Source organism: Chelon labrosus (assembly GCF_963514085.1).
Source record: "Chelon labrosus genome assembly, chromosome: 20".
Taxonomy (NCBI): domain Eukaryota; kingdom Metazoa; phylum Chordata; class Actinopteri; order Mugiliformes; family Mugilidae; genus Chelon; species Chelon labrosus.
This window is the reverse complement of record NC_140353.1, coordinates 5677773-5697089: the sequence shown is the minus strand read 5'-3', so window position 1 is coordinate 5697089 and position 19317 is coordinate 5677773. Positions and strand designations below refer to the sequence as shown.

Sequence of the window (19317 nt, the reverse complement as noted above, 5' to 3'; positions counted from 1 at the left end):
ACAAGATCCAATTAACCGCGCATTACCTAAAATGACACCACAGTCATTGTCTTAACTCGGTTTAGAAAAACAACACAAAAATCTTCAAATTTCATTAGACATGCCGCGGAGATAATCCCGTTAAAGTTAGACGTGATAGATAAGAAAACATCTCGCTAATTTAATTCTTAAAGTAACACCAGACAATTGGAGCAATTACATGCTTTGAAGATTTAAAATCTTCTTTTGTTTCCAGTGGCACAACTTAGACCTTTGTCCTTGAGTTTAGCAGATTTACAGCTTTTAATTACAGTCCTGGCACAAAGGTGATGAATCCTTTACCGGAGTTTTGTTAGACTGGTGGGTCTGCTGATGCTCAGATTGAGAGGTTGAACAGTCCACATATGATACACATGATGGCTTGCCAGATGATCGATGCTGCTCAAATCAGAAACAGCTGACCAAACTAATTTTGTAATTTTGCTTATTGAGCCAAGCTCTGTGATTCAAATCAATAAAATTCATCTAGACTGTAAAAACCCAGCAACGTTTGCAACAATATTTTAAAAATCCACAAGTAAAAAACACTATGCACTCCACCATCATGGGAAATCAGTAAACCAGGAGCAAATAGATTGTGCTTAGAATGTCTTAGAATATTAAGATCATTTAATGTAGATGGGACCTTTTAGGTACAGGTATATGTAGAGTCTATTCTATCTTTCTCCACAACCATCTGGTCTGGTAACCTCAGTATAAATATAAGTAAAATATTAATCATAAAAACGAACTCTGCGTCAAAACATAGGAACGAAGAAGTCTTTCTGATTTCATTTTGGCGGAAGTGTCCTGAATCACGAACTGCACTCTGGGACAGAGATCACCCTCAGTGTCGAGAGTTCGGCTCGAGGGCCACAACATAAATAGGAGTCTAGACTTGGAACTTACTAAAAATAAATGTTTATTCTGGTAAGTTAAAGCAAAAAAAAGTGAGGAGCTGCGAAGAGAGTCCAGACACTTCACACAAAAACATAATTTTCCACACTCAAGAAACAAGAAAACCTAAAAGACATCCTGGAGGAGCCTCATTTTATGTTGTGACTGTGCACCATGCAGAGGCACATATATTTATATCGTGTTTATCTCTCCAGGTGTTATGCAGCAACCAAATTGCTCATATGGGATCTTGGACATTGGCAATCATTGTCTTTACATCTTAAAATGTAACAGAAATATTAGGTTAGCATATTAGGTTAGCGTATTAGTCTGATGAGGGAGATGCTGTAACACTGACCTCTGACGGGCAAAATAGTCACAGGCAGTAAAACTCCTGCATTAAAAATTCTCTCATGCAACTTGAAAATGAAGGTACAGAAAACAACACCTGTGAGTTCTTTTGATACTGTTGCATTTAATGGAAATATGGATAGCGTTGTGCTGTTGAAGCTGATTAAGGCAGAGCTACTCTTGATAATACGGTTTGTTTATTTCAGTCCAGTCCTGAACTGCATGTGCAAGCTGGACCGTGTCCAGTCGGCCACAAGATGTATCTTAGGGGTCATGAGACCATTAATGGGGGAAGAAATATTGTGTAACTCCGAGACGTCTGAAAGGTACCGTTCTGCTGCTCTAGCCGACAACTGAACACACGGAATGTTTTTGTACGGGGTCACAAGCCGGAGTGATTGGAGAATATTAGTTTAGGGTTTTTTAAGGATGTTATAAGTTTATGCTTGTTTCAGTGGAGTCTTAATTTGAAATATAACTAACAAAATAAAATGCAGAGTACAGTAATAAAAAAAGTACTGAAATATAGTGGGATTATAGTTAAATGCATGTAGGTCAAAGCTGGTGATGCAGGGTTTAAGTTGAATGCAGCTTGTGGTCAGAGATTTAAGTTTTGTTGCCATCTAGTGGTTAAAGTTTGTATTTGTCGTGTTACTAAGGGAACTAAGTGTTTTATTTTTTTTGTTTTTTTCTTATTTTCTTGATTTGTAAAGTAGAAACCAGGCAAACTAATTGAACATGTCAACTCTTGATAAACTGATTCTAACACTGAAACAGAAAGATCGTCGCCCGCATTGTGGTTATTCTGGTGTGGTTTCAATCATGCTGCCACTCCGTTCCTAAGTATCAAATGCCAGTTATACACTGGAGGACGTGCACACAGAAACTCTGCTAAAAGAAAATCCCCTTTGAGAAACGAACCCGAAGTGACTCAAAGTCAAGGAGGCTGTTAGAAATGACTAATCGCGTACATACCCGGGGCCCGACTGTGGAAATTACTATATCACACACGGCCGCCTACGACTCAACCATCCATGCTCCTTTTCAAATATATCTCAGCTTTTTTTATCTGGCTTGCATGACTGATAATCAGTTGATGGTTTCCTTGTGTGCAGCGTGAGAATGAGGCGGTCAGTGTGTTACATAAAAATTTGAGGTTGTAAGGTGATGAACTGCAAAGGTTCCAGTTGGCCCAAGAGAAAATTTAGAACTACATCAGAAATAAATGTAGTGCTGCTCTCGTGCAGTGGCCTCTGTCCTGGTACAAGTGATGTTACATGAACAGTAGTTCTGCACTGAAAATAGTTTCGTATCAAATTGCAGCCTTGGAAGGTTAGTTTTGTTCTACTAAATAAATAAATAACTGTCCCAAAGGAATTTATTTAACTTCTCATCAGTGCAAACACTGCAGCGTGCTCTTTGTCCTTACTTGGCTTGAAATCTGCTTGTTGTTGCAGTCTGGGTCTCCATATCTAATTTCTTTCATGACAACTGCATAGGGGAGAATCTTTAGATAACACACCCGCTTAAATTATTCACAGATCAGCCACAACATTATGACCACTAACAGGAGAAGTAAATAACATCGACCATCTTGTGACAATCCAATGTTCTGCTGGGAAACTTTTGGTTTCGATGTTACTTTGACATGTACCACCCACCTAGGGAACCAGACCAGGCACCCTCACCCCATAGCAATGACACTCCTTGATGGCAGCAGACATCCTGCAAAAACGGTTTAGGAACAACTAAAAAAAATAAAAATGAAGAACAGCACAAGGTGTTGACTTGGCCTCCAAATTCACTAGATCTCCAACTGATTAAGTATCTGTGGGATGATCCACAAAGGCCCCTCCCCTCAAAGTCCCAGGACACCACAGGACACCCTCAGAAGGCCCATGTCCATTCTCTGATGAGTCACAACTGTTTTGGAGGCAACAAGGGAGACCTACACAATATTAGGAAGGTGGTCATAATGTTATACCTGATAGTTGTATCAAGTTTAACTGAAGTTATGCATAATTAAGTGCTTTGAGTGACAGATGGGTGCCCTCACTGGTTTCTAGCTATCAGCCTGAGCTTCACTGTCCATCTCTTTTCCCGTGTCAGTCAAAACCAGATAAGACCTCAAACTTACCGCTCTTATGGGCCTAAGATCAAATTTTTTTTTACAAACCTACACAGAGTGACCCTCGTGGTATTATACTTTAGTTTCACTTTTAAGACCCGTCCATCTTTCACACAGAGTTTATCATAAGTTGATGCTTTACACCATGAACGGAGACGGCAGTCCGGTCATGTTGCTCCTGGTACGTTGACTCTTCATCACAAATCAAGCAACGATCCAGAGTATCCTCCTGCAATACCTTTGAAAAAGGTCAGAACGGCAGTGGCATCGCTTTAGAGACGGCCCTGGTGACAGAGCAGACTTCTTTTGCAAGACTTCATGATTATTATCACATCTGAACATTTGACTCCACCTCTCACAAAGATAACATGTTCGAAATACTTCCTCTTTGTTTTTGCTCCTGGTCTCAGTGAGCCTTCTCCTAAAAATGATCTTGTGCAAATAAAAGTGCACTTTGTTGAGAGCTAACCTGAGAATATAGAAATACTGTATGTAAACACAGACACACCATCTTTATGATGAATCCTCCAGAAGGTCGGCTTCATCTTACCCTACGTCACCCGGTGCCTCCATGTGACCCAGGAGGAATGCAGAAAGTTTTGTTTCTGAAACCCTTTCCTCTTAAACAGGTGCATCAGAGATTATGGATAACATTTTTAAAAAATCCTTCACTCTTTCAGCAGCTCTTACACTACTCGCTGGACTGAACCCCTGCTTAGACGATTACCCAGAGAAGACAAAGAAACATCTACAGGCCGCCTACAGGAAACAGGCAAGACACGATTCTAAATCTAATTTTATAGGCAAACCCGTTCTTTGTTAGAACGGGTTTGAACGCGTTTCTGGGTTTGACTGTTGGGATTAAAATGATGCCTGTACTGAACTCTAAAGACACTACAGGCAATAAAACCTTAAATTAGAACCCCTTTTACACTCAGAAAACATCTTAAACATATTAAAAAATGAGGAGTATGTGTTGTCAGACTTTCTTATGAGTCCGGTTCAAGCAGGAATACAGATTCTGTGTCCTCTCAGCTGTTTTAATTGAGCTCCACTGAAAAGACTTCTAAGCATGACTGCCCAGTTCAGACCAAATGACCACCTTTATTACTTTTACATTCTTTTCTGCTCGGGAACTCGTTGGGTAAGTCTTGACAAGAGATTAAATGTCAAAGTGGATCAAAAGCATTCATCTAAGATTACTCGATACTGGAGACGAAGAACACACTCACACCTGCTACACATACTGATTACAAAAACTTTGCATTTTCCTGTTTGCTTCTTTCTTTTTCTTTTTTATGTGTGATTATGTGCTTGACTGAGCCCGGGCCTGTTTTGATGTCTTTAGTCACTCGTGAACAAGTAGAAGCTTGTTCCTTGCAGCTAATGACGCGTTGTCTTTTTGTTGTGACGCTTTCCTTTTGGAGAATGATACACTCAAATCTCTCGGCACGCTCTTTTATTTGATCAGTTTCTGCCTTTTTTTGGCCGCATCAGTCAGTCAGTCAGTCAGTCAGTCAGTGGGCTTGAGGAGTTTATCTTTTTAACCCATCTGCAGCGATGTGTGTCGGTGCAGTTCAGCCGTGCGGGGTGTGTCACGTGAATTCTCCCTAGAGTGGCGTCTACAGGTTTCTTCACTGAAAATATTCTTAGGCCACTTACTTCTTCAGGAGTAGAGATTGAACTTCCTATCTGGAATTCTCATGATTAAAACAGGGTGTAGCGTTTGTTGGGCTTCATTTCTGCTGCATCAAAGAGAGAGGCCTTCTTAGAACAGGTCCAGTAACATCAGTGTCACTGACTCAATGTTTGTTCACGTGTTTGCTATGGTGGAAGAAGAAAGGTGGAGTTTTTGTGGTGGTATCAAGCAGACTTATTGTACATCAAGGGTTGTTCATGTGCCCTTACAGTTGAATTTATGGATGTTTTTTCATCTTTCAGGTGGAAATTTCATATAGTTGAGGGTTTAAACGTGCCTTGATAAATATTTCTTTAACTAAATTAACTAAATGAGTGATAAATTTACCTTTAATCCTCCTCTTTTGTCTGTGAAGCTGACTGCAGAATCACATGGACATATTCTTGCTCCCACGTGAATAACTTTGAATCTTTTCTCTTGTTGTTTCCGTTCAGACATGAGAGACAGACTGGGGCACCTGCAGCAGGCGACTTTGCCTCAACAGATTGACTCTGAGGGTTTCAGCTCAGTGCAGCTGGACAACCCTCCAGAGCATGAAGCTGCAGCAGAGTCTGATCCGGACCTAGAGGTCATCCTGAAGGAGGTCCAGCAGATACACGTGGAAATCCAGCAGATCCAGAGCGACATCGGCGAGCTGAGGGATGTGAACTACCAGGCCTTGAACGTACCCTCATGGCCCTCTGCGACAAAGCGGGACTCCAATGCAATTGGTGCAGATATTAAACGCAGGGGAGAAGCCGTGTTGTATCGTCTGCACAAGCTCAATGATCTCAGAGGAGAACTGGAGGCTCAGCGTGGCGTCTCCGACCCTACGGCTCGTATTGCTCGAACGCAGTACTGCTGTCTCAGCAATGCTCTCCAGGAGGTGATGGTCAGCTACAACGACACAGAGATGAGCCACAAGGAGGCCTGCAAACGGCAGATCCAGAGGCAGATGGAGGTGGTGGGCAGGGAGGTCAGCGAAGAAGAACTGAACGAGATGGTGGATGGCCAGGAATTGTGCGTATTCAGCGCCGAGATGGAGGGAAAAACCACCCGCTCGGCCTTAATGCAGATCGGGAGCCGGCACCAGGAGCTGCTGGAGCTGGAGAAGAGGATCGAGGGAATCCAGGAACTGTTCCTGGACGTGGCCCTGCTCGTAGAGGAGCAGGGGGTAGCAGTTGAAAACATCCAGAAAAACGTCCAAGATGCTGAAGTGACCGTTCAGGACGGCGTCAGAAAGCTGGAGAGAGCCGCTAAATCTGACAAAAGCAACCCCATAAAAAAGTTGTTCTGTGGCTGTTTCCCATGCTACAACACATAGGATTAAGAATCTTTTAATGACTGTATAATCTAGTCAGACACTAACAAATTAACTGAATACATTTAGAATCTTTAAGCCAACATGGATGTCAAACCCTCCCTGCTCTTATGCACAGTTAGAGTTAGGATGATACTAACATGACTACTTATATTTTTACTCCAGTTCAGAGGGACATATTTTACTTTTTTTTCCTACTCTACAGAAATGTCCCAAATCAGCAGCAGGTCTCTACATTAAAAGGAAGATTTGACACTGAAAGTCTATCATCGCTGTATAAAATAATTAACCCACTACAACAAAAATGATGACCACACATTTTGAGGCTTTATGCCAACCCTAATGAGGGTAAATATTATTACAGTAGCAGTGTGTAATACTCCCAGTGGCCATTTTTCACACCCAGATACTTAAATCACATTTTTGAGCCTTTTACTCTTTTGCTTATATAGCTTTATCATACTGAAGTATTATTTTCACTTTTATGTTTGGACATTTAGATCTAATGTTGTGAATGTTGAAGGTTTAAACTGTCTTGTATTTAAGATTTTCTCTCTGCCATGTTTCATCTTCTAAATAAACTGAATGTATGTATTTAAGATTAAAGACTTTGTGCGTAAATGCGCAAAGTCACCCTGCGCACTTTACCAAAAAAAAAAAAAAAAAAAAAAGATGGATCTCCTCCTTCCTGATGAATACTGTGACATGTGCGGTGTAAAAAGGCGTGATCTTCCGCGTTGGTCCGCTGCAGGCTGTATCAGGGTGTCAGTGAAGCACACGGGGCGACTACGAAACCTCGCTGCTTCTGGCACATGTTGAAATTTACATTTATAACCGAGAGAGAAAAAAGAGGAAATGAGTTTTTCCGCGCTCGCCCCTTCTTCTTTATCGAGTTTAAAGGTGTAAGCACCGCTGGAGGATAACACTGTAAGGTATGTGCACTCCGTGTTGTCTCGTGTGTTTGTGATTTAACTGCTCAAATAATCGATTCACTGATTTAACCAGCCGCACACGTCGACTTCTACCGCGCCTTGTTATTGTTGTCAAGTTACTCTGCTTCCTCTTGGTCGTCTCCTCTCTTGGAGCAAGATGCTCCGTTCTCTGCTGTGCTTGTTTCAAAACTTTTTAAAAACACAATTAATCCGTGTTCCAGTGTCTCTCAGTGAGAAATAAGCTTAATAATCAGAAGTCGACGGCTTGTAATTTATTTCTATCTGCGGCTGAGACAGCTGAGGAAGTTACTTATCCGTTTCCTTTAGATTCTCTGATCTGTCTTCAGAAGCTGTTACTAAATATATAATGAAACGCTCGTCTAATAGAGGGCGTTGATGTGAAGTTTATATCTTTTTTTTTAAAATAATTAATGTGAATTTTAATTCAAAAAGTCACAAAAAAAGAATCCAACTGATACCTCCTTCCCTTTTCAATGATATACGATTGAAATAACAACTGAAAAATGAAGAATTTGTGTGCATGATGTGTTGAAACAGCTCCTTCCTCTACATTGCATGCACTTAAGAGGCAGCACCTTGTTAATATTGAAGTAGGTTTAACAACTTTAAATAGTCCTATTGTTTAGTGCAGTGGTTGCCAACTTGAGGCTCAAATCTGAGGTTAATGGGAGGGGGAAAAAAGCTGCTGCTCCATAAATTTGTTTTGTTTTCGGCTGATAAATGTAAAAGTTTCTCTAAATGCCACCTTTAAAAACGTCTGTTAAAAGTCCTCACTCCTCTTTCAGGCGAGATGAGGGACCGACTGTGTGACCTGCAGGGCCTCGCCCCCAAGGCTGCAGATGTGGAGCTCGGGGTTGGGGAGAACCATGTCAATGAGGAGGCACAGCCTCTGGAGCAGCATGCCGTCGTATTTGACGGCGAGGACATGATGGATGGCATCTACAAGGATGCCCAAGCCATGAGGAAGGAGATGCTGTTGCTCAAAATGGACGTGAAGCGCCTGGGGAAGCAGAACACCAGGTTCCTCACGTCCGTCAGGAGGATCAGCAGCATCAAGCGGGACTCCAACGCCCTCGGGCGGGACATCAAGGCCAGAGGGGAGGCCATTTACGCACGGCTTCAGAAGATGGCGAAGCAGAGCAAGGACCTGGAGGAGAAGAACGGGCCGACATCAGCGGCGGCTCGCATGGCGCGTTCACAGTATGTGTCTCTGACCAACGCCTTCCACGATGCCATGTCTGAGTACAACGAGGCTGAGATGGCGCAGAGGGAGAACTGCAAGACCCGCATCCAGAGGCAAGCGGAGATCATGGGGATGGAGGTGAGCAGGGATCAGATAGACGAGATGGTCGAGACGGGAAAGTGGAACGTCTTCTCGGACAACCTCCTGCTGGAGGGGAGGACTGCCAGATCTGCTCTGAACGAGATCGAGAACAGGCACAAGGAGCTGCTGGAGCTGGAGGGCCGCATCAGGGACATTCAAGAGCTTTTCTTCCAGTTGGCCCTGCTGGTGGAGGAGCAGGGCTGCATGCTGGACAACATAGAAGCAAACGTATGTGCAACTCAGGATTATGTTGCCAAGGCTTCAGTTCAGATGAGGCAAGCTGTGAGATACAAGAAAAACAACCCATGCAAGAAACTCTTTTGCTGTTGCTTCCCTTGCTGTAAATGAGTCTCCATCATTGTAGCTTCAGTTCAACTTTCTGGCCTAAGAACAAGGGACAACAGTCATTTTGAATCACACTTCCACATGCAAATTAATACAGTGTGATAAGGTTGTTGCATTTCCTGATTGCCACCGAGAACGTTTTCTGCGCGATTGCTGTAAAGAAATCTAAGCTATTATTTAATACACAATTCTCAGCTTTGTAAGTTTTATTATGTGTCATGTGATATTTAAGTCAGTAAAGTATGTTTTATGTCTAATCATCTGCCTTAGAGTGACTGGCTTGAAAACTGGAACTTAAACTAACCCCGGCTGCTACTGCAACCATTGCTTAACAAGTCTTTAGAAACACAGCCTCTGGTTGTGGTTAGGAGGGGAAGGCAAGATAGATTTGTGTGAATTGTGCAACTAAATGTTAGCCACCCCCATATTCAGTTACCACCATATAAGTCAGATCTTTCAAAGCTTGTTGCTTCTCATTAATGCAAACTCTGAGGGGGAAAGGCTTCATCTTAAATTGTATCTGTCTGTGGCTTCATTCACATGAAGACAGTAGGGCAGGGTGTCTCGTACGTGAATCAGTGTGTACACTGGTGTTCGCTCAGGCAGTGCGACAACAGAGAGAAAATAGGAATCAGGTCAGAGGTCTATGAGTGTGCACGGGAGAGGTCGATCTGTGCTGTGAGGTAGTAAAATCATAAAGGTCTTTACTTCCCTCATCGCCTACTCTGGGGGAATCCCATGCATCAGCTGGCAAAGTCAGGCATCAGGCTGTCAGTGAGAAACAGCCTGTAGGTGTTTTCATACTCAGCTGCCTCTGCTTGGTGTTGAAACGGGCTTGCAATGACTCCACTTCCTCAGCAGAGCTCTGTGGTTTTCTGGGGGGCATTTACTGGAAACTTGGTGGGTGTTTGATGAACAATGACTCTATGCTCAGCTGGACCTGTGCCACTGTTGTCGTGTTATTACGTAAGCACCAGGATGGCCGAGTGGTTAAGGCGTTGGACTTAAGATCCAATGGACAATAGTCCTCGTGGGTTCGAACCCCACTCCTGGTAGGATATTTTAACTAGGAACTCCCGCAGAACAATTGCGATTTGAAGGCGACTTTACAAATTTGTTAGACCAGCCTTTCTCAAAGTGGGTGCCGCGGCACCCTGGGGTGCCCCGTGACTGTGTCAGGGGTGCCGCCAAAAAATTACGTATTCTGTATTTAAAAAAAAAAAAAAAAATAATCAAATTTCATATGACATATATGAATATATTTGAATACATTTCTTACATATGAATGGATTAATAAAACTGTAAAGTCATTTTAGATAAACAATATATAAAATGAACCATAAAAATCTGTCTCACGTAACGTGACGTCCCCACCGGTGTCAGCGTGATAGCGCAGCACACAGCACATTGTTTTATAATTTAACCGCGAAAATACATTTAAGCTCACACTCTGGCGTTCCTTTGTGGAACAAGGCAGGCTGGATATGTTTCCCCTGTGCAATGTGCATGTAAACAGCAGCACGCTTTCTGACCTCATAGCCCAGCATCTGAAATCTCTTGACGAGCGATTTAATCATTATTTTCCATCGGAGTGTTATGCACAGTTTGACTGGGTCCGTGATCCATGGAGTTCACGCGCACTGGAGAGCGCAACGGACTGGCCACTGCCAACACAGGAGCAACTGATGGAGATCAGGGAAGACCGCACATTGAAAATGAGATTTGGTGACATGGAATTGGACAGGTTTTGGATATCAGTGGAAAAAGAGTATCCAGTGGCTTCCAGTAGCGCTGTTGCTATTTTGCTTCCCTTCTCCACAACTTATCTGTGCGAACTGAGCTTTTCAAGCCTGACATACATCAAGAACAAGTACAGGGAGCGACTGAGGACTGTGGACCAGGAGCTCCGTGTCTGCCTCTCATCCATCCCTGCCAGGATAGGCCGGTTGTGTGCGTCGCACCAGGCTCACGTCTCTCATTGATTGTGAGTCACACACCCCCCCCCCCCCCCCCCCCCCTCTCTCCCCTCTCTCTCTCAATTGCGGCTTATTTGTGTGCGTATGCGCGCTGCTGCGCGAATGTGGACCTCTCTCTCCCTCTCTCATTGCGGATTATTGTTTGCGTGTGTGTGTGTGTGTGGGTGTGTGTGCGTGCGCGTATAGCACGGATGGAAACAAGCACTATGATGGAAAAACATTCCTGCTATCTCTGCACTTCATTTGAGTTCTCCTGCTCTCAATTTGTTGGGTTCTTGTATTGCCTGTGTTGCTGTATAGCTTGGGCGGTCCACCTCTTATGGTTTTATGGCATTTGTGTCTCTGCTTTATTGTTTTGTGAAGCACTTTGTAAACCTGTGTTTTTAAAGGTGCTATAAAGTTGCTATGAAGTTGTTATTATTAATATTTACAGTTGTATTATGCTCTGTTCATTACTGTCCTGTCTAAATAAACAGGACGTTTGCATTTACGTTTAGGCTATGCAGTGTCGTTTTTAATCATATTTTACACTGGGGTGCCTTGAGATTTTATGCACTTTTGAAAGGTGCCCTGGCTGAAAAAAGTTTGAGAAAGGCTGTGTTAGACAATGCACGCAACCACATCTCTACATCTCTTTGCCCTAATTCGCTAACCGCTCACCATTTACTTGCATTTACTTGCAATTTCCAGGAGATGTGATTGCTAATTATAGCATCGTGCTCTTAAAGTAACACACACCGCAGGTAATTAAAGCTTCAGAAACCGACAGGGGAAACACCTTGACTCAGCTGATAAGCTGTAACTGCGCTTTGAAATGTTGTTTCCCTTTCCAATGCGGATTTTTCCCCCCCATAAAATAAATATAGATGGCACATTTCACTACGTACCTCGGCGTTAAATCGAGATTTGAACGCACAATCTGGTCCGCCACAAATATTTAAAAACACTTTATCACTGCCGTGATAAAGAGCAGGTCAAAGACCAACACTAATTATGATAAAAATAAAACGGTGGTTAATGATTTCTGATGCTGATGTAAATGGTTTGTTTAGATGATAAACACAAGCTGTATTGGGAAATAATATAGTCTGAGAAGGTTAAATTTACACCACTCTTTATTTACTCGTGAATTTACGCGTAATTCGTATTATTTAAACAATAATGATATCTATCTCTCTCTCTCTATATATATATATATATTTAATCACATAAAAATAAATTGATTAATCAAAATGGAAGAGATGCTGTAATGAACAGTTCCCTTCCTGGACTTTATTTCAATTTGTGTCGATTTGCTGCCATCTAGTGGTAGGAGAATTTATAAAAACTTTAAAACCTGCCATTCAACTTTTCTATTTAATGAGGAAGCACAAACACATTTACATAATAAAATGTGGTTTTACTTTACTGGTCTTTCCATAAAAAAAAAAAACAACTCTATGTGGCACAGAGGTGTAGTGGTTAGTGCCGATTCATCACAGCAAGAAGATTCTGGGTTAGAATCCACCGAGCCAACTGGGGCCTTATCTCTGCATACTCCGACTCCTTCCTTCACCCACAGACATGCTCGTTAGGTTAACTGGAGATTCTAAACTAGCCGCAGGTGTGCATGTGTTGCTTGCATGAATGGTTGTCTTGTCTTTCTGTGTTCGCCCTGTGATAGACCGGCGGCAAGTGATTACGGAATATGAATAAATAAATGAATATATTGGCTGTACGTGACGTTGAAATGTTGCCAGATAATTTTGGAGCTTTAATACAAAGTGATAACAGATTTCCTTCAGTGAATCGGTCGCTGCATGCCTGACCTAAATACAAGACAGGATGTGCATGCATCTATATTTTGACTTTAACCAGAAAGCTCTCTGCTAACATACTCTTGTCAGATGTAAACCTGTAAGTGGTGTTTAATAAGAAGCAGGTCACATCAAAAATGTTTAGGAGCCGCTGCAATAAAAGTCGAAAGAACATTTAAAAACTGAGAGTCTCTTTATTAAAACGCTTCAAAAGTCAAACAAATGAAGCTGGCATACTGTGGTGAAAAACAAAAACAAAACACACGCTTCAGTAGGAGTGAAAATAAACTGTCAAATACTGAGACACTCCAGGTGCTAAAAATAAAACAGGTGATCTGCACATGAAAACCTTGTATTCTACTATATTGTATGAACTTTAACTGAGTGATTTAATGCTCAGTCCCCTTTGGGTTTACACAGGAAGACTGGGCACGTCTACATTTTATAAGTTTTATGAATATGAAGTAAAATCAGTGCACGCTGCCTGAGAAATAAACTGTCTGCAACTGGAGAGAAAGACACAACTTCCAAAGACATCAAACTCACATGCACTAGAGTAAAAGACAACCCCTCAGCTTTAGGATTTCAACTTTACAGTACATGCCTTTGTGTGCAAAACAATCAGTCAAATCCAGACCAAACCGAGGCAGATTTTTTTTTTTTAACCTTTCAAAATAAGAGTACCAGTACAAAAATAACAAACAAATCAAACACAGGATGGGACATATTAGAGTAAAAAGAGAGCTTAGTTTTGACAGAGTTGGCGATTTACGTCCAACTCAGAAAAAAATACATATATAAAAAACAAAAACACACTATTTTTCAAAAAGGAATATTCAAATTCACATTTTAAACTAACTTTCATTAAAAACCTTTTCTCACATAACAACAAAATACAAGTTTGTGTATTATATTTTTTCTGTTTCTTAATCCAAACTAAGAATATGAAGCCCGATCACGCTGCGCTCTGATAGAACATTTAAAAAGCAGTTTGGCTGACAGCCTGCTTTAGTTACGAACACTGATGGATGACAAACATGTTATTCCAGCACTGCAACACACACACACACACACACACACACACCGTTATATTAATACTGAGTCAGCTCTAAGATCCCCCACAATAATCAAGTAGCTGAAAAGTTGTCACGTCATTATCTGCTTTTTTTTTTTTAACCTCTCCACTACACACAATCTACTGTGAGACGAAGCTTCATGCTACAACCCTGAGACACCAACGTTATCTGGACACAGTGGCCATGTAGTGCCAAAAAACACAAAACCGTGATAAATAATGAATATAAATAGTGATGCTCGTTGCTGGAGGGAAGTGTGCGGCTGTTAAATTTCCTAAACAACCTGTCCTGCAGGGTTTTATGAGGTCTGACACAGAAGGGAAGGAAACAAAACTTCCTGCTCGCAGCCACTTTATGTATTCACTGAGTACATTCATTATTTTCACATGCTACATTTAGATAGTTTTTTCTCGAGAACAGAAACAGTTGCTGGTTTCTTGTCGAAGTAGCTCGTAGAAAAGAGACCACAATCCAACCACGGCTAAAAAAAACAGTATTGCCGTTTGGCTGGTGATTAGTGTTGCTTCGTGTCTCACCCCTGACTAACACGCCAGCATGTTAGTCAGAAGCGAGAGAAGAAAAGAGGAGGATGGACCACCTTTGTTGCTGTTGTAACACCACACGTGATGACGTCGACGTGTGCCGGTGAGCAGAAATAAACACCCACGGTGACACGATCTGATCATCTCGTAAAATGGCATTCACTGTGCACACGGCCAGCACAGGTGTTTGGTCAGTGTTAAAAAAACGCAGGTATGAAATCCATGAAATCTAGGAGTTCTACACATGGTCACTCTGGGTAAAAAGAGGAGGTGTAAAATATACCAGTAAACTCTTCCAGCCAGAAGCAGCAGAGAAACCTCACTGAGATGTCTCGGCAGCCTCGCGGCTAGAATATCAAGTGTATCTTAAGTTAAGGCTGTACTCCCACCACAAACGCAGCACAGTACTGACTTTTTGATATAAAAATAAAAAACTTCTACACCAATACATTATATTACACAATGTCAGAGTAGACGTGGGTACAAATTCAGTACACTGGTATGAGTAAATGCATCACTGTGGAAGATAAAAGGCTTCAAATTGCTTGTTTATCGGTGACTGCTGAAATATAAACCGTCTCACTAACGGGTTTTGTTTATGGAGAAGTCTTTCCACTGTGAAGCGAAGAACTGCCAACAGTTAATAATGTTCTACCAGGAGTTTTATTTTTGAGGCCTTGAAACCTGTAAACACTGGAGGGCATTTGAGTTCTGATGGTCACAGAAATATCCTAGAGACAACCTCATCCTTTAAGCTACTGGCTTGAGAACCGAACGTAAACACCTCCCCTCCTTTGTGAGCTCCCTGGTGAAACACATGCACGGCAGCGGGATCGCCTCCTCCCGACGGGAAATTGTGTTGAACTTGCAGTTCTTGAGGTGGTCGGCCATGCTGGCAATGTTTGCGAACTTCCACTCATTCACTGTACCGAAGGCTGTGCTGAACCGCCACACCTGAATAAAGACAGAACAATTACAGATTACTTTTCATGGGGTGAACTGAGCATAGCAGATGGGTTAGATGTGTTATCACTTGATTTTAAATAGCAAATATTACTGCAGAAGGAGGACTCACCTTGTCTGTGATCTGCCAGGAAGGCGACCCATCGGCATTGCGTTTCTTCTCCCACAGCAGGACGACCATGCCGCGCATCTGCAGCAAGCTGGCGCACACATCCCTCATGGTGCGGGACACTCTGGACAGCTGACACAAGCTAAAGCTGTCAAGAAAACTCGCTACGTGTTGCAGCACTTCGAATGGAAGACTACTGAACTGATCACCGTGAGAGGCAAAGTGGTGGGTCTTTCTTGGCAGGCTATCCCCGTGCTTCAGTGGCAAACCAGGCTGCACCCCAAAGGAGCCGAGGTGCCTGTCGTGGATGATCCGGAAGCCCTGCACAGACGGGCAGAATCGTCTCTGGGAGTAGGTGCAGCCGTAGTACGCCAATGGGCAGCGCTGCTCCATCCAGCCATTGAGTCCAGCATGGATGTCTCCATGAACGTTTTTGAAATGAGACGAGAACTCGTCCCGTCGAAACAGCTGCCCGCACACGAATGTGAACATGGAGCGTTGTTTGGTTTGGTATCGGGCCACACATTCAAGCACTAGGTCCAACCTGAGAGTGTGGAAGGGGCTAGGGTTGGAAAGTTGAGGACTGGCGTGATCGCAGGCTGAGGCTGAAGCGATGTCCCCCACCATGGTGTTGGTTGCGAGAATGGCTGAAGGGAACGAGAACGTCTGCGTACCAAAGTCAATATGGTAGCCATCAACAAACCTGCTGTCTGAGATTCCTCTTCCTCCTGGAGAATCCCCGAGGCAAAACAGCAACGCTGCAGTGATGAGATCAATACCGTGAAGGCCCATGGGGTCATCTGCTACCTCCAGGTCGGACGTGTCAACTGCCTTGTCCTCCATCTTTGCTCGAATCAAGTAAGGGTCAGACAGCAGGGCCCGTCGTCCATTAAATGTAAACATACTTATTCCTCTAAGCGCCTCTACGCTCTGCAGTTTACGCTCCAAACACCTATACCTGAGTTCAGTGGGTAAGTGTTGCAAAAAGTTATTTCTCACGTGCTCAGGCAGCAGGAATGGCATTGGGGGTGCAAGTTGCGCTTGTTGAGGCACAGGAGGCTCCAGTGCTACAACAGGCAAATAATTCTGAGGCATCTCTGGCCATAGGTTGGAATCATTTATTGGTTCCTCAATGCTGTCTTCCTTCTCTTCAAAAAACAGCTCAAAAAAATCATTTTCTTCAACCCAGTTAATACCATCCTCTTCTCCACCTGTTCCCACAGAGCACACGACTCCACCTACAGCTCCGAGCTCACACTCCGAATCAGAGTCACTTTCTTTCATATCTACATTCTTCCCACCCTCTGCGACATAGACACTATGACTATCGCCGTTCTCTCCATTATGGAGCGCTCCGTTCTTATCAGTCTTTTCACCATTTAGATTTCCAACAATGACATCAATATCCTTGGAATTAGTGAGGATGTCCAAGGCAGCAGCTAAACTCCTGCTCGTCTCCACTGAAGTCCTATACAGCTCATTGTACGGCTCGTCCTCCATTTCCACAGTCCCGTTACCTAACACAGTCTCAGGTAAACTTGACGCAGTGGCCATTTTGTCACTTTCGTCTCCTTCTTTATCCCCATTCTTCGACACGGTGGTCGTCACCTTTAGGGACTCTAACAACATCCTCTGATCCTGCAGAGCCAAAGCCATGTCTAGCTGCTCCACCTCATCAAAGTCTTTGCTCAAGTTTTCATAGGACTTGTGATCAGCATAGCTCACTGGCCAGCGGTTCCACTCCATAGTGCAACATACTATACTTGCAGGGCATGTCTCAAGATGCTGCGCCATCTTGATCCTTGCAATAGTGAAGGGGCAGCCAAACCCGCTGTTGAGGCAAGGCAGCCGCTCATACGGACACAGCAGGCGGTGCTCCTCTAGTTTGCATGAGTGAAAAACTGCCCCACAAACAAGAGGGCAGCCCATGAGGTCGCAAGAAACCCCCGTCTCGGGCCTTACCATGCATCTTCTATTGATGCATTTAAGGCAGTGGGGGTGCAGGTTCTCCATTTTTTTTACTGTATTGCTCCTTAGCCAGCTGGCTATGGCAGATGAAAGGAGAGGGGGAGTTTTCAACCCTGAAACCAAACAAAAAAAAAAACATTTGTTTTGGTGAGAAACCACACTCATACCATGGCAACGCTGTTTTTAGGTAAGGACATGGAGCAGTCAGCTGGAACAGAGAAAGATGGTGTTACATTATCCCATAGACATTTATGCAATCCTGCAGCATAACATATGTGAGATCCCATGCCTTGAAAGTAATCTGTAACTTGGTATCTTTATGTACTCTGTCTGTGCGTGTTTACTAAACATCTATGCTGTTAAGTAACATTTCACAACACCTCTCTTTAGGTTTCAGGATTTGCACTCAAATCCGAACCTACACCTCTAGGCCGAGCAACCTTCTTTCATTCATGGAGTCAGACATCAGTGAAGAATTTCAGCCTATTATTCAAGCTGTTTGCCTAACGGGTGCAACACAGCCACGAGGTAAATACCTCTGAATCATTACAGCCTCAAGCCTATTTGGTGGTGTTAGTTGTGTGAGGGGATTTGCAGGATAATGACCGCTGGCTACGAGGACAACCAAACAATAATTTAAAGACCCAGAGAAATGTTGCAAGTCCGAACAGCAACGCAACACAGCAGAGCTATTGTTCCAGCCTTTGTTGCCTTAGCGAGCAACACCTAGCCAAATTTCGCAAGCGTAGCTGGCAGGTTAGCAAACAGCTAAAAACACAAACACCACACCAACAGCCGGTCCCAAAACATTTCACTGATTATTGCTTTAGCGCCAATAATAACACCACTGTCCGTTCAACTATAGAAATTCGTTGTCGTGGTAACAGCGCGACCCCAAAAACGTGAACTGACAACTTGCAAAACTTTAAAGTTAAGGTAAACAAAAGAAACACAAACAACATGGCCAGGCAGTGAGCTAGCATTAGCAGCTACACTTCGTTAGCATACTTAGTTAGCTAGCTTGGTAGCTTCTAGAAGCGGCTTACCCGAGCAGTGGGGCTCTCCGGTAGCGTTTAGTTTATATGTTTTTTAAACTTATACGAGCTCCGTCGACATCAGCGAAGCGGAAACTGCAACTTCACAAAGCACCACGCAGTGAGGCTAAATCTTCTTATGACATGAACTGGCTGCGGCTGGTTCCTCCGGCTGAGTCCTTCGCTGATCTGAGTCGGGTCGGACGGAGTTGTGTTGATCCTGGTTTGGGGCGCCGGCGTAACACGTCATCACGTAAAGTGTCCAGTCATATTTGGGTTTATGGGACGCAGACCTGTGAGACAGCACTGAAATAGACGGACTGGGGAAAACCCTGAGGACAGTTCAACATTTAATCACTCTTTACGTGTCGCTTTGGGATTTAATAAGGGCATCAGCCTCTGCCAAAGGATTTTAAATCACCCACAAATACATGAAGGAAATATATAAATCTGTGGATAATATATATTTTCTAAAGTAATCTAAATAAATGACTTAAATTAATAACAAACTGATATATTGCATAGTAAATGTCTGATATAGCTCCTTCATCTGTGCCATGGACTTTTTACTATTATCTCAAAACACACTGTATCACCAACGTGTGTTAAATGCTCTGTTTTTTTTTTTTTTTATTACATATTGGATAAAAACAACAGTGCCAAGTTATTTATTTCAGTTTAAGGAAACAGACATTTTGAATTGCCGTTCTAGGTGTGATAAATTCCATTAAGTGTTCACGCAAACAAGCAGGACCTGCTCTTGGTGGAATGCAGCCGTTAATAAAACACCTCAAGACGTCCCCTGTAAAAAAAAAAAAAAAGTCAGGTGCACAACATT

At 43.0% G+C, this 19317-nt stretch overlaps 2 protein-coding genes across 3 annotated transcripts; one reads left to right on the top strand and one right to left on the bottom strand.

Moving 5' to 3' along the window:
- Positions 1 to 3518: 3518 nt before the first annotated feature.
- On the top strand, positions 3519 to 10195 carry stx11a (syntaxin 11a). The gene is made up of 3 exons (XM_084568495.1): positions 3519 to 4166; positions 5528 to 6394; positions 8132 to 10195. Exons 2-3 carry the CDS (start codon positions 5530 to 5532, stop codon positions 9016 to 9018), a joined length of 1752 nt encoding a protein of 583 aa, XP_084424621.1. The 5' UTR covers positions 3519 to 4166; positions 5528 to 5529; the 3' UTR covers positions 9019 to 10195.
- Positions 10196 to 12957: 2762 nt separating this feature from the next.
- On the bottom strand, positions 12958 to 18842 carry fbxo30a (F-box protein 30a). Of its 2 annotated transcripts, XM_084568841.1 has the most exons (3): positions 18492 to 18842; positions 15481 to 17558; positions 12958 to 15359 (listed from the first exon to the last, which is right to left on the bottom strand). In XM_084568841.1, exons 2-3 carry the CDS (start codon positions 17488 to 17490, stop codon positions 15156 to 15158), a joined length of 2214 nt encoding a protein of 737 aa, XP_084424967.1. In that variant the 5' UTR covers positions 17491 to 17558; positions 18492 to 18842; the 3' UTR covers positions 12958 to 15155. The 2 variants fall into 2 exon arrangements, with proteins under 2 accessions (XP_084424967.1, XP_084424966.1); XM_084568840.1 differs by lacking the exon at positions 18492 to 18842 and having other exon boundaries at positions 15481 to 17751.
- Positions 18843 to 19317: the final 475 nt, after the last annotated feature.

Coding starts and splice junctions, on each gene's coding strand:
- stx11a (XM_084568495.1), top strand. CDS start 5,530: ATGAGAGACAGACTGGGGCACCTGCAGCAGGCGACTTTGCCTCAACAG. Junction 6,395..8,131: donor TTTCCCATGCTACAACACAT/AGGATTAAGAAT, acceptor CTCCTCTTTCAG/GCGAGATGAGGGACCGACTG.
- fbxo30a (XM_084568840.1), bottom strand. CDS start 17,610: ATGAGTGTGGTTTCTCACCAAAACAAATGTTTTTTTTTTTGTTTGGTT. Junction 15,360..15,480: donor CCTGGCAGATCACAGACAAG/GTGAGTCCTCCT, acceptor GTCTTTATTCAG/GTGTGGCGGTTCAGCACAGC.